The sequence below is a fragment of the Mercurialis annua genome, linkage group LG3 (assembly GCF_937616625.2).
Source record: "Mercurialis annua linkage group LG3, ddMerAnnu1.2, whole genome shotgun sequence".
Classification (NCBI taxonomy): Eukaryota; Viridiplantae; Streptophyta; class Magnoliopsida; order Malpighiales; family Euphorbiaceae; genus Mercurialis; species Mercurialis annua.
Window position 1 is genome coordinate 3,067,736 of NC_065572.1, and position 13,580 is coordinate 3,081,315.

The 13,580-nt window shown below is 33.3% G+C and overlaps 2 protein-coding genes across 2 annotated transcripts; both read right to left on the reverse strand.

Annotated features, from left to right (window-relative positions):
• Nucleotides 1-253: 253 nt before the first annotated feature.
• On the reverse strand, nt 254-3,722 carry LOC126673640 (probable nucleolar protein 5-2). The gene is made up of 9 exons (XM_050367864.2): nt 3,616-3,722; nt 3,262-3,370; nt 3,138-3,179; nt 2,860-3,039; nt 2,604-2,768; nt 1,895-2,095; nt 1,192-1,689; nt 972-1,106; nt 254-888 (listed from the first exon to the last, which is right to left on the reverse strand). Exons 2-9 carry the CDS (start codon nt 3,337-3,339, stop codon nt 463-465), a joined length of 1,725 nt encoding a protein of 574 aa, XP_050223821.1. The 5' UTR covers nt 3,340-3,370; nt 3,616-3,722; the 3' UTR covers nt 254-462.
• Nucleotides 3,723-5,034: 1,312 nt separating this feature from the next.
• On the reverse strand, nt 5,035-8,640 carry LOC126673642 (double-stranded RNA-binding protein 2-like). The gene is made up of 4 exons (XM_050367868.2): nt 8,461-8,640; nt 7,595-7,842; nt 7,255-7,474; nt 5,035-6,430 (listed from the first exon to the last, which is right to left on the reverse strand). Exons 2-4 carry the CDS (start codon nt 7,838-7,840, stop codon nt 5,196-5,198), a joined length of 1,701 nt encoding a protein of 566 aa, XP_050223825.1. The 5' UTR covers nt 7,841-7,842; nt 8,461-8,640; the 3' UTR covers nt 5,035-5,195.
• Nucleotides 8,641-13,580: the final 4,940 nt, after the last annotated feature.

Consider the following 13,580-nt stretch of genomic DNA (forward strand, 5'->3'; position numbering starts at 1 on the left):
ATCATGCTTTGTATTCATAATTTCATATGTTTGCTTAGGTATGATTCATGGTTTTGATTTAGAAGAATTGGGGTTAAATAAGGTTGCCAATGAATATTAAAGCTATTAGTTGAGCATGTTTTGAGTAATCCTCTCGAGTTAAGTAGGAATCCAGGTCGAAGAAGTATCAAGAACTTTACCCGACAGTAAAAACAGATCTTGAACAGACAAGGAGCTTGCCACAGACCAAACTCATTTTAGTTGAATCACTCAGTTCATGAATTAGTCGCAGCACTTCTTCAAAAGATCATCATTGTGTCCATATGAAAAACTGCTAGAAACTACACTTGCTGATAAGCCAAGAAACTAACATCAACTACCTTCAGAAAACCAAAAAGAAATACATTCAAGTATGGATTTACTACCCAGTTCCTATTCCAAAATTGTTGAGATAAGCCACTAATCTCAACTTTCAAGTTTTTCTTAAGCTTCACTTTTTCGCTTCTTTTTATCTTTCTTCTTGCTTGGAATTTCGGATTCTTCATCTTGTTCAGCATGTTTTCGCTTCTTTTTCTTCTTTTCGCCCTCATCAGCATTTTCCACATCATTTTCTTCAGCTTTTTGTTTCTTCTTTTTCTTCTTTTCTTTCTTTGCTTCCCCTTCATCTTCTTCATGATCTGCAACACCATTTGCTGCACCATTTTGCAAAGTGGCTCCCTCTTCATCAGTTTTCTTCTTTTTCTTCTTCTCTTTCTTCTTCTCACCGGTAGGTTGAGCTTCTTCTGCTACTTCCCCTCCAGTAAGAGATTGGTCATCTTTCTTTCTCTTCTTTGGGACCATCTCTTCTTCATTCCCATTAGTGGAATTTGGAGTTTGTGCAAGAAGAGCATCTGCAGAAGGATTATAAGCCTGCAAAAACCAGAATACGTTTATTTCTTGCAAGCAAAATGCAAGAGATATATCTACAAATAGTATACGGAAAAGAGACAGACCTTGGCAGGAGTTATCAACCCTCCAGCTCCCTTCTTTCGGTCCTTATCATAAGCTTCAATCTTTGGTTTGCCTTTAGCAGATCCAGCGGTACGACTCAATTCTCTCCCTTCAAGACTCCTTAACCGTGCTTCCAGCTACGAATTTAATATATATATGTAATTTGTTCCCAGCCAAAAGAAAAACGAAGAATAGAAGCGAAGGCAAAAGCTTGAGGAGTACCTTGATTCGGCTTTCCAGTCCCAGAGAGCTATCTTCGCCATCTCCAAGAGCATCATAACGAATTGCCAGTATTGTTTTAGCAGCAAGTGACCTTGAAATTTTCCCTTTGGTCTTCGGGGCTGCTTGGCCTACCAAAGATGCATGGAAAATAAGACCATATTTAGGAGTTGGATGCTTTGTCTTTAGAGCTCTGAAAAGGGCCTTTTCTGCCCCAAGAATTTGAACTGTGCTCCCAGGCTGCTTTGCGAGATTTATCAAGCTGCCCCCATGAGCAATTAGACGAGCTCCAACAAGCTCACCAACGAGAGCAGTTAAATTCGGTGCAATGCTGTTCATCCTGCTTTTTAGATAATCATACAGCTGAGCTCTGTATTCAGATAGAGATAAAACCTGGTCACAGAGTTCTCGGATGTTCATCAAATCAACTTCACTAACTTCAGTTCCCATGGATATCAAAGCTGCTTCCTTCAGTTCAGTCTCAATTTCTTCTGATAGTATCTAAAAAATTTCAAAAGTCACATAAGTATAATTTTGAATGCCTGTGTTGCATGTCCAATAAAGTGAAAGCTGAAGAGTGTACTTAATTACTTAATAATAAGAACAAAAATACCATTTAGGTGGAGCCACTAGGCCAGGAATGGCATAAGCTTAAAGACACTTAACATGCCAAAAAAATTGAACATGAGCAAGTCCAGATCTTTACCTCAGAGAAATCTAGCTTAGCAGAATTATCACGGCTACCCATAAGCTTCACCGCTTTGGCATATTGAATGTTGTCTTGTACAATCTTAGCAAGTTCAGGAAAATGCCAGCCATACCATTCCCTAACTCTCATTGCATATGTGTTTAGCTCCTTATCGAGATCATCAAGCAATCCAATAGCTTGAATAATCATTGTGTCAACCTGAAACATCAAAGTAAATGGAATGAGGATTATATCAGCAAATACAAATCCAATATCTTTTAAACACCTTTACAAAATACAGCATACAGATATCTTGTCGCAAGGAGAAATATTGAAATAATTAGGTCAATACTCCTTGGAAGCAAAAATTCCCGACAGCCTAAAGATCGTTTCAATTAAGACTTACAATTCTCTCAATTAATCATTTGTATTTGCATGCCTTTCCAGTTCTAAAGTCATTGAATAGATTTCCCAGAATAAAAATGTACATCCTTATAATAGAAATTAAAAAAAATCATGAGTGCAGTTATCCACATTTAAATAGATGTAGCTTAACCTTATAGCTAACAGATTGTTGCCTATTTTAATCTACTATCACCAGGCAATAAAAGAGATCACATTCAGTCAACGACTCTATAACAGCACTGGCATATGAGTCCGAAGAAGAGAACACATTATGACATTCAGTAGTGTGCTAAGCACAAAGCATACGTTCAATGAAAAGTACCTTATCAGGGCTGAACTTCAGTTTGTACCTAGACAGGCTATGAGATAAACCCAAGCTCATTGGAGCCAAATCTTGCGCACCTAGACCGGATATCAGTTCAGTCAACTGACTCCTTACACCCCTCATCAACTCCATGACAGCATTGCTATGAACACAATCTATTTTCTGCAACAGAACAACAAATCAAAACATTAAACCTCTTAATCCAGAACTACTAACGAAAAAAAAAGTTTTATTATTAGATATGCAACCAGACCAGCTTTTCCTTGATTGCATTTCCAAGCTTTGAATCAGCGACAGCCAAGATTTCACTATCACAATGTGCACGCAAAAACTTTCGCAGCCCTTTGCTAGCTGTTCCTTCAATTATCTTCGTTGCTGCTTCCAACGCCTCTGACGTATTTTCAAATTTCGAAAAGGCTTTCAACTTGACAACCTAATATAAGCAAATCCAAGTTATACTAAGCACTCCATTTTTAGACATAATAATATATAAACCACAAATATTAGTATAAAACTAGTCGGTGAGGAGACCTTTCTAGCAGAGTCAGCCGAGGAAAACTCTTTAGCTAAGTCCTGCAACGCAAACACAAAAATGCAATAAGCTTCAACTGATAATTTTAAGCAAATTGAATCCCCATTTTATTAAATTAATTACCTCAACTTTAGATAGTTTCCCTTCATCTAAAACTTTAAATAGGGCAAACCCCGCCGGCGTCTCAAACAAAACAAGCATTTTTCTTTTATTTCAATTCCTCAAATACAACCTGCAAAAAAAAAAGTTAAAAATGAAAAAATAAATCAACCACAAACAATTTTAAAGAAAACCCATCATAACCCACTTGGATTCAATCGTTAGCAAGCTATTAAAACGTATGAATAACATTCAAAAAATTCAAAAAAAAAACAAAGAGGCCATTTAATATCAGTTAATAATATTGTGAAATTATGACTTAATTTTTAAAGTTTACTACAGATCAATTAAGGAGACAGCTAAAAAGTTTAAGTTCACCTCTTGAATTCTGCAATGTTGTTCTAGAGAGAGGGGGGAAGAGAGATAAAGAAGAGAAGGGTTTTTAGGGTTTCTAAAACTCTAGGGTTTTAGTAGTGTTGCGCGTCTTTCAAATGGCGGACCATACGCACCGTTTTGGTTAAATATCAAGGGTTTTTGTTCTCAAATAATTTAGGCCGATCAAATATTATTAGTAATTCAAAAGTTATTTACTATGAAATAATTAATCATTTACTGTATTTAAAATAATTTTACTTTTTAGAAGACTCTCATGCAATTCGAATTTTTTAATTTTAATGAAAGAATCTCAATAATTTAAAATTTGAACTCAATTCTATTCTACTTTTAAAATTGTTAAAATCAATCTTTCATACTAATTCTGTTTATTATTTTTGGTTTAAAAAAAGAGTTTATTTACTTTGTTTTTATAAATTTACTGTTTTCATATTCGTTTTAATGAAAGTTGACGATTTTAAAAGAAAATTTTAAAAAGAAACATATATCATGATTTTAGTATCATTCTTCCCATTTTAAAAGGAGCATCTATCATATGATTTTAGCATCATTTTTTATTGAAATTTCTTTTTTTATCCACTTTACTCTATATAGATAAAAATGAGATTTATAAATAAAATAATAAATAGCGACTCTTTTTCATTTTTTTCTTGATGGATTGAAATCTATTAATGAAGCACAATTCATTTACCAAGAAGTGAAGATAGATTGAAGATCTTTTAACAACAAAATGGAATCGTTTATGAGCTATATTAGTTTTATTTATTTTTCATTATTTGTCTTTTTTTTAATGTTTTATGTTGTCCTTTCTTTATGAAAGGTTTGTTGTTCTTTCTCTGTGAAAGGTTTGCTGTCTCTTTTTTATGAAGGAGTTATCAAGTGGTGATTGAATGAAATGCTATGAGTTTGTGGGTGATTGGAGAAGTTTGATCGAAGAGTGATCGAAGACTGCACTTATTTATCGAAACAGATAATAATTTATTTTTATTTTCGTAAGTAAGATCTGCGAATCAGGCAGCATGTTGTATGTTCCATGTCAGGTCATCGGATTTAGTTTTCGAATTATTCCGAATTTCTTACAAATGTAACTGTTTCATATTCGATTTAATGAGATTTGATGATTTCAAAAAAAAAGTAAAATTTTAATTTAGTCTTTTAATTATTTTTAACACGAGTATAAATAAAACTTATACTTTAATAAAATGCAATAGCTTCATAAATTCAATTTAGTTTGTTGTACTTTTCTTACATTTAATTTTTTTTTAACTCATTTATAAGCATATTTGAGTTTTGTTTTCAAAGTAAAATAAAAAGAACCGATAATTTAAAAAATTGAAATCTTTGATCATTTTGCATTATAGAATTATTAAAGAGAATAAATCCTTATTAATTGAAGATTGTGGCTTTCGAATATGTGTATATTTAAAATATAAATATATCTATAACAGTTTCCTTTTATTTTTCGATTACATTTATCAAGCATTTGGGTGCACAAACACCACAATACATTTAATTGCCAAATAATACTAACTAATTTTAAGATAAAGATAAATTCTCTGGTAAACTCATATTCTAAGCTTGCCAAACTCTGAACTTGTCGTTGAGACATTTTCAGGTATTACATCATTCTTCTGTTTGTTAACTGATGCTCCCTCTTGCTCAGCAGCTGGCATTTTCCGGGCTGGTGGTGGAGCGGAACAAACTGGTACAACTGATCTTATTCGAACAGCTGGTGCCATGAAACGGGGGTGAACTCCTCCGAACTCCATTCTTTGAGGATGGGGTCGGGTTGAATACGAGGGACCGCCCGTTCTCATTCTTGGAGGATCATGAATTCGTGCTGCCCAATCATGTGGCATGTGCACTGAAGAAACCGGTCCCATTGTTCTAGTCTGTACAGGAGGCGCTGCACGCAAAGGTTTTGGTCCCACACTTCTGATCATCATAGCGGGCGGTCTATTACTTGTTGAGTTTGGTCTTGGAGAAAATTGTGAAGTAGAACGGGAAGAGACAAAACCGATTGGATTTTGCACCATATGCGAGTATCCTGAATCGACGATGTTCCTCTGGGAAGCTTGCTCAGTTCGGTTCTCTCCAACTTGAACATTCTCAACCATGCTCTCCGGTGAACCCCTTTTGTCATCGTTGCAACTCAGCTCCTTGAATCTCACTTCAGTACCAAAGTTTCCGAGAACAGGGAAATCTGAAACCATGGATGGAGAGCAACAAGGTAAATCCTCTGATTTCTCGTCGGGTATCTCCTGGATGGTAACAGTTGACTTGCCGCTGCCTGAATCAGAAGTCGCGGTATCTGAGAGGTACAGTAATGGACGCGAGGAGGCAATTGAAAGTCTGGGGCCAAGAGGTACAGGTTCTTGCTGCCGTAAAGGAACAAATAGATGGGAATCTGGGGTGAGTATAGACTGCATATAAGGAACAATCGGAGGACCACGAGGAGGGGCTGGCGGAACTTGAAGTGTTAGCAAACGGTTTTGCAGCTGCAACAATTGTTCTTGCTGCCACATTTGGTAAACGGCCATTTCCGGAGAAAAGCTAGGAAATGCCCAGTTTTGGCATAGCATAGGATATAAGGTTGCATTTGGAGGGGTTAAGTCCTGGCAGATTGGAACAAATCTCTCATGTCCTATCTGGCAATCTTTTTGCTTGAATTTCTTCAATTCTGATGGTTGTAGAGACGCAAGAAAACGAGCAACAACAACTTGTTCTTGCTCCTCACCGCCTTTTTTATTTTCAATTGGAGAAGATAATGAACTGGAGGATGACGCACCATGTTGGACCACTACAAAAATAAAATAGAATACTCAGATAACTGATAAAAGGTAACAAAGCTCAGCATAAGATACACGCAATTAAAAAAAACTTCGGTGAAAGAGAAAACTGAAACAGGAATAAAGAAAATTGATCAATATCTACTTATGTGATACCTCTTTTTAAGACCGACTTAGAGTTTTTCCCGCACGCATAAGAAAACATAGCTAACTAAATTCAACATTCTTGAATTACTGCTTACCAACAGCTTAATGGCGTTGCCTGCTTCCCTGCTTACTGCCTACAACTAGCTGACATTTTTTATTAAATCAGGTTTTCATTTTGTGGACAGAAGTAATTAAGTAATAGTTTAACTGCATTGGTTAGAGTGGAGTCTTTTCCTCATTGATATCAAGGAGATGTGAAACTGAATTACATGCTAATTAATTGGTTTAATTGCTTCAAAAATCACGAGCTTTAGCGTCATCCGCAAATTTAACACAAACTTGTAATTTTTGCAATGTTGAACACCAACTTTTAAATTTTTGCAATTTGAAACACCAAGCAATTTTCTGTTAATTAATTAACGATGTGAACACCGGAATAGTGTATAGTATGGTGGCCACATTGGTATTTTTGTATGGAACATTGCTCGGTGTTCCGGATTACAAAAAATGGAGAGTTCGTGTTTTAAATTGCCAAAATTAAAAGTTTGTGCAAAAATTGTCAAACATGTTTAACTTCATGATTTTTAAAGCAATCAAACCTAATTAATTTAAGGCAGATGAAGCAATGTTAACCTCATCCTAATTGCATCCAAGAAGGGAATGTTGATACAAAAAATTGAGTGCTTACATCTTCTGAGGCCAGACCAAGCAGCCATTGCTGCATTCTTTTGTGCTTGTTTCTTGGTCCTAGCTGGTTCCCCAGTAAAACCCATTCCAGCAAGTTCAACTGTGCACGAGAAGCTAGGAACGTGCCCAGGACCTGCACGAACAGTTGTGTACACAGGAAGCTTTAAGCCAGCCCTGTGAGCAGTCTCCTGAAGCAAGTTTTTATAGACTCCAGTTTCATCCTGCGCAACACCAAAAACGAACTATAAGAAAATCCAATAAAAGTAAAGAGTCTACTGTAATTGAGCCAGACAAAAGTTTCTTAAATCATACACAATATACAGTTTTCATCAAATACTCACCAGCACTCTAGCAGCTAATGCTCTCGAGGGGCCTCTACTAGCAAGTGTGTTCAACGCTACCTCAGCAGCCGCATGTTCTGCCTGCCTCAAAGTCGAGCAGAAAGCAGGGCTCTCAAAAGTTTCTCCATTGAAATTGACCGTAGCTTTGAAACGAGGAGCATGGTCTGGTCCTTCCCTTATACACGAATAAGATGGCAAGTTGAAGCAGCTTCTTTGAGCCAATTCTTGCAGTTGGTTCTTGTACATATCTATACGCACAAAGTCATACATAGAGTAAGAAAACGAAACACAAAAGTTGCCTACTTTTACATATGTTACAACCAAAACATCTAGCAAGTGTCAGTTACACTATAATAAACGGAAATTCTAATGTTTAACATCGACATAATAAAAATGATCTACTTATATTCGAATATCAAAACGATAAATAGCTAAACTTAATAACCATCCTACTCCTTTTCTGGAAACAAATTCTATATGATGGGTGGCCTGTAAACTCAGTTCAGTACTGTTAAATGATCAGCAGTTCAAATCAAGAATTAAGAAAATATTGCAAACTCTATTAGTACTAATTGCCATGATGTAATAAAGTTCTATTAGCCCTAAACTCAAATGAAGTTAATGTAAAACATAAAAAACGAAACAAATTCAAACAACTAAAAGTTCATTAATTTACTATATTCAAACACAAACAAAGCCAAATTACACAAACCCCATTACTCAAAATCAAAAACCCGCATCAAATAAACCAATTAAACACCCAATAAACAAAATAACAGAGAGATCGAATCAAAACCCAAGAACAGACAAGCAAATGTATAATGATCTCAGTGAAAAACCCAATTCGAAAGTGACTCTTGTCTCACCTGAGATGCTTACAATGGCGGTTTTGCTCTGATTTTCTCGAGAAAGTGATGGAAAAGTAGGGGGAAATGAGATAAGAATGGTGAAATTTATTCTGATGCCATTTTTTTAAAGCAAGAACAAAGTGAAAGCGGTTGGTTTTTTGTTTACTCCAAAGCTAAATTAGTGTAAGAGTGTTTAGTTCTTGTCTTGCTTTAATAACAGTGCCTCGTTTTAATTTGGACTAATTAAAAATTAAATCATGAACTTTAACTTGATAATATAAATTTTAAAATTGGCTTAATTACTTAAAAACCACCCACCTTGAACTTTTTTTTCGTTTATACCCTGACCTAGGAAAAAATTCATTTATACCCTGACGTATGTGTTTATGTTTCACCTCTACCCCGAGGCACTAAATTAACCTCTTTTTATTTAGAAAAAAGTTTTAAATAATCCTTACTTTTGAACATTTTTAAAGATGAAGTATTTCTTTATATTTTTTTAATAGAAAATAGTATAAAATAATCCTTATATTTAGTTGTTTTCAATAAATCATCTTTTTTTTTTGAAATTTGGGGTAGAGGTGAAACATAAACACATACGTCAGGGTATAAATGAATTTTTTTCTAGGTCATGGTATAAACGAAAAAAAAGTTTAAGGTGGGTGGTTTTTAAGTAATTAAGCCTTTAAAATTTGACCATATCAATTAACAATTTTTATTTTTTGACAAGTTAGAACATCAACTAATCATACAGCAGTAAAAATGCTGACGAGACTGTAGTGTATTTATATTTTGGTGTTCTAATTTGTCAAAATATAAAAATTGATGACCGAAATTGTTAAATTGTAAAGTTTTTTATTTGCATTTGCAAATCATGCTAAAATTCGTAGTTTAATTTGCTATTTATTCTTTTAATTTTTAATGCACATTTAATTTCTATTTAAAGTAAGTTAATTAACTTTATTTCTAATTGAAGTAAGTTAATTACTTTGGAAGTACAGCTAGTTTTGCTAGCAAATGTGGATAATTAATTAACAAATTGAGAGGCGATATTTCGGATTCAAACTCTATTATTTTAAAAAACAAAGTTTAGTAATAATTTAAAGGCTTAATGGCGTAAAAATCATAAACTTTAGCGTGTTTTACAAATTTAACATAAACTTTTAATTTTGGCAAATTAATACACAAACTTTAAATTTTTTGCAATTTTAGCACCGATCAATTTTCCTTCAAAAAAATAGAGAAAAATGCTGATGTGGATGCTGGAATAGTGGTTATTCCGGTGTACACATCAGCATTTTTTTCACGAAAAATTGATCGTTGCTAAAATTGCCAAAAATCAAAAATTTGTGTATTAATTTGTCAAAATTGAAAGTTTATGTTAAATTTGCAAAACACGCTAAAGTTTGTGATTTTTTACGCAATTAAGCCTAATTTAAATTTAATGATAATAAAAATTTTAATGGATTGACTGTGAAATGCCTTCCAATTAAAAATCGTCACATGTTTAACCACTCTTTGATAATAATAGCACACACAGATTACCATATGCATGTTGCTTAGTTAAGTTACGATGTATTAATATTTATGATTGTGATGGTCAATTACATTTAACCACCTCAAAAATTATTTAAAAAAGCGTAAAACTAAAATAATTTCTTGTTTACAATATTAAAAACTTGCACTTGATCGTTGGTTGTAGGTTTGGGCATGCGCCGATTTGAATTTGGTATTGGAGAGCAACCAATTCGAAATTGAATCTAATTTTTAAAATCGTAACTGTTTATTTCATTATTGAATCGATAGTTCGGTCTAAATCAACATTATACTATCATTTCTACCAATCCGTCCTCCTTTCACATTACGTGCTTGCATTTGCGACAAACGGTCACATTTGTGACCGTTTAACCCAAATGACAGTTGTTATGAGTAGTCACATATGTTACAGTTGTAACGATTCATCATAACTCTCTATAAGATGCAATTCATGCGTTTTATGGAATACAAATTAAGCAACTTTTCTTTCTTTTTTTCATTAATAACCTTCCATTATTCCATAAACAATGTTCTTTCTTTTTAAAAAAATCTTCCTTTTTCAATTTTAAATTAAATTAATAAAAAAAAATTAAAACTTATTCCTTATATTTTCCAATTTTTAGTTTAATTCAAATTGACAAAAACTGTAAATGAAAACAAATCGATTTCACTTTTATTAGAACTATAAACCAACAAATTTAAATTGAAAAAGCCGAATCACGAGCCGTAGTGAGGGCTCCTTGGTGGCTTCCATAAAAAGTAAACGGCCTAATGCCTTAAAAAATCCCGACCTTTCATCATCTTTTTAATTCTACTCTAACGTTGAAAATTTGTCAATTTTACCATATTTTGTATTTTTCCATTTCAATTGTATCCTGAAACATTGGCATTTATTTATTTGACAAAAGTTTCAAAAAGTTCTTTAAAATGGTCAATTTAATATAAAAAATAATTTAATGCAAAATAGAGAATTTTTTAATTTTTGCCAAATAAAAAAAGGTCAATTTTATATTTTAGGGTACAATTAAAATGAAAAAAATGCAAAATAGGGTAAAATTAACTGATTTTTAACGTCAGGATAGGATTGAAAAAGGGATAAAAGGTCGGGGTTTTTTTTAAGACATTAGGCCAAAGTAAAAACCAATATTACGCTAATAAATTGGGCTCTATGCATTATCCATTTCAAACATTTCCTACATATGATAAGTATTTTCTACATAGAAGTTGGACGAACAAAGGATCAGTCTACACCTGAACTTGTCACACAATTTCAAAAAAATTCAAAACTAAAAATCTGAGTCATTTTTATTATGAACTTGATAAAATCAGATTAAAAACTCCTCTTTTCACTCTCCGGTATTTTGACGATGATTCTTCTGGCAAAGCGGTTTTTGGTGCTAAAATTATGTAAAACAATTTAATTTTTTAAATTTTAAAACTTTCTATATCAAATTAATATTAACTGAAAATATATAAGACTTTTTATATATTTTTTGCATTTTTTTTGTTTTTCAAGTTTTCAAATGAGGAGGAGCTCATACTACTTGCCTAAGAAGAAGAGTTACTGCTCTTATGAGGAGCAGAAACAAGGAGCAATGTGCTCCTCGTTTATGCGAGGATAGATTTGCTCCTCTCAAAAAAAACGAGGAGCAAATCGCTTCTCGTGAAGAACAACCGATGGACATGTTCTTGAAAAAGAACCGACTAAGTAGCTACTGCTCCTCCTTGGAGAAGTAATAGCTCCTCTTCTCAGACGAAGAGGAGGAGCTCTCCAAGCCTGAAACCAAAAAAATTATTTTTTTGAATTTTTTTCAAAAGGTACGTATTTTAACTAGAGTTTAATTATGATTAATTAGTATATAATTATACTTAATTAGAGTAAATTGTGATTAATTAGAAACTAACTCTTAAATTAAGATACCACGTCAACATGGAAGGTTTTTTGAGCCGATTTGGACCAGTTCGGGTATAAGTGATACGGGTTTCTAAATTTGGATTTTTTTAAAAAAAATGTGTGACAAGTTAAGGGAGTAAACTGATCATTTATTCAAAGTTTGACTCTCTAGTTAAAGTTCATAATTAATCCACGACTTTGTTACATAAAATGCTAAATTATTGAAAGATATTTCTTTTTTTATGTCTTTTTTTTATTTATAGTCCAAACTTTTAAAATCATTAATTTCATGTCGTTTCTCAATTTTAAATTTTAACTGGAGCCATTTGTTTAAATTGAAGCGAGTAAGATTCAAATTTGTCTTTCATGTTTGGAGTTCTTAGTGGTAAAAAAATAAGTTGAAATAGAACATGAAGGCATATTTAAACTTTTTTCTACTCTAATTTGGATAAATAGCTACAGTTGAAACTAAAAATTAAAAAAATTGACTAAAATTAAAAATTCACAAAATTTAGTGTAACCTCCTAATGAATGCCGTAGGACCGATTATGGCTCTTCAATGCAATGATCAAAGAGTTTTCGAGGACGTAGAGCGGACAATAATTGATGACCGGGGTCAAAGGCGAAACTGAAAATTCTACAATGAAGGGGCAAGTTTGAACAAATTTTATTTTGAGGGACTAATTGTATAAAGATTAAATTTTATTAATCATATTTTTCAAAAAAGTTACAACTTAAAAGAGTAATTTTAAAAAATAATTGGTAGGGGCGGTAGCCACCTTGCCCAAAGGGCTAGGTCCGCCCCTGACTAGGGAGTATCACACTTGGTCAAACCGAACTAAAATAAAATTTCAAGATAGCGTGACTTTACAAATTATTCGGTTTGGTTTATAGTAAAACTAATTTGAATTTTTTATATCTAAAAATCATAACTGAAAAATCAAATTATTTTATAATCTCAAACCGACCCAAACCAAATTTTTCTGTTCGGTTCATTTTTTGGTTTCGGTACTATGCACACTTCTGCTTATTACTAAGAGCAATGTATGTAAATTCAAGTAATCAAAACAACATTTATAGAAAAAGTATCTGAAATTCAAAATAGAAATCAATCTGATATGTCAAGTAGACTACCAACAACTTGAAACAAAGTAATAGCATACTAACAACCTCAAACATTGAAAAATAACACAAAAGTAAATATTTAAGGAATAACTACTAGCAACCTCAAAATGCAGAGTATCATGCCCTGGTAAACCTTGCTCATTTCTTCAACCTCCGGCTTTATTCTGAGAATCACAACACATAAGCGGTAACGTTTGCACCTACGGTATGACCTTTCAATTCGAACAAATTCATTTTAGTCGTCTCGCCTATCATTATCACCGCATCACCATTTCTAACTTCCATCACACCATTACCAGCAATAACACTATAACCTAAAGAAGTCAAATGACCCACAGAAACTACATTACTCGTAAACTCCGGCACATATCTCACATTACCAAGAGTAATCACATTACCAGTATGCAATTTCACTTTCACATTTCCAACACCCTCAACTTTTAATTTCTTCCCATGAGCAAGTGTTATCGATTCACCCCTAGTAACCTCGTATGTGTAGAACCACTCTCGTTTTGAACATATATGAAAGCCATACCTAGTACTGAAAATCCACGAATCGTTCAGAAAACCCGTATCTTTCTCT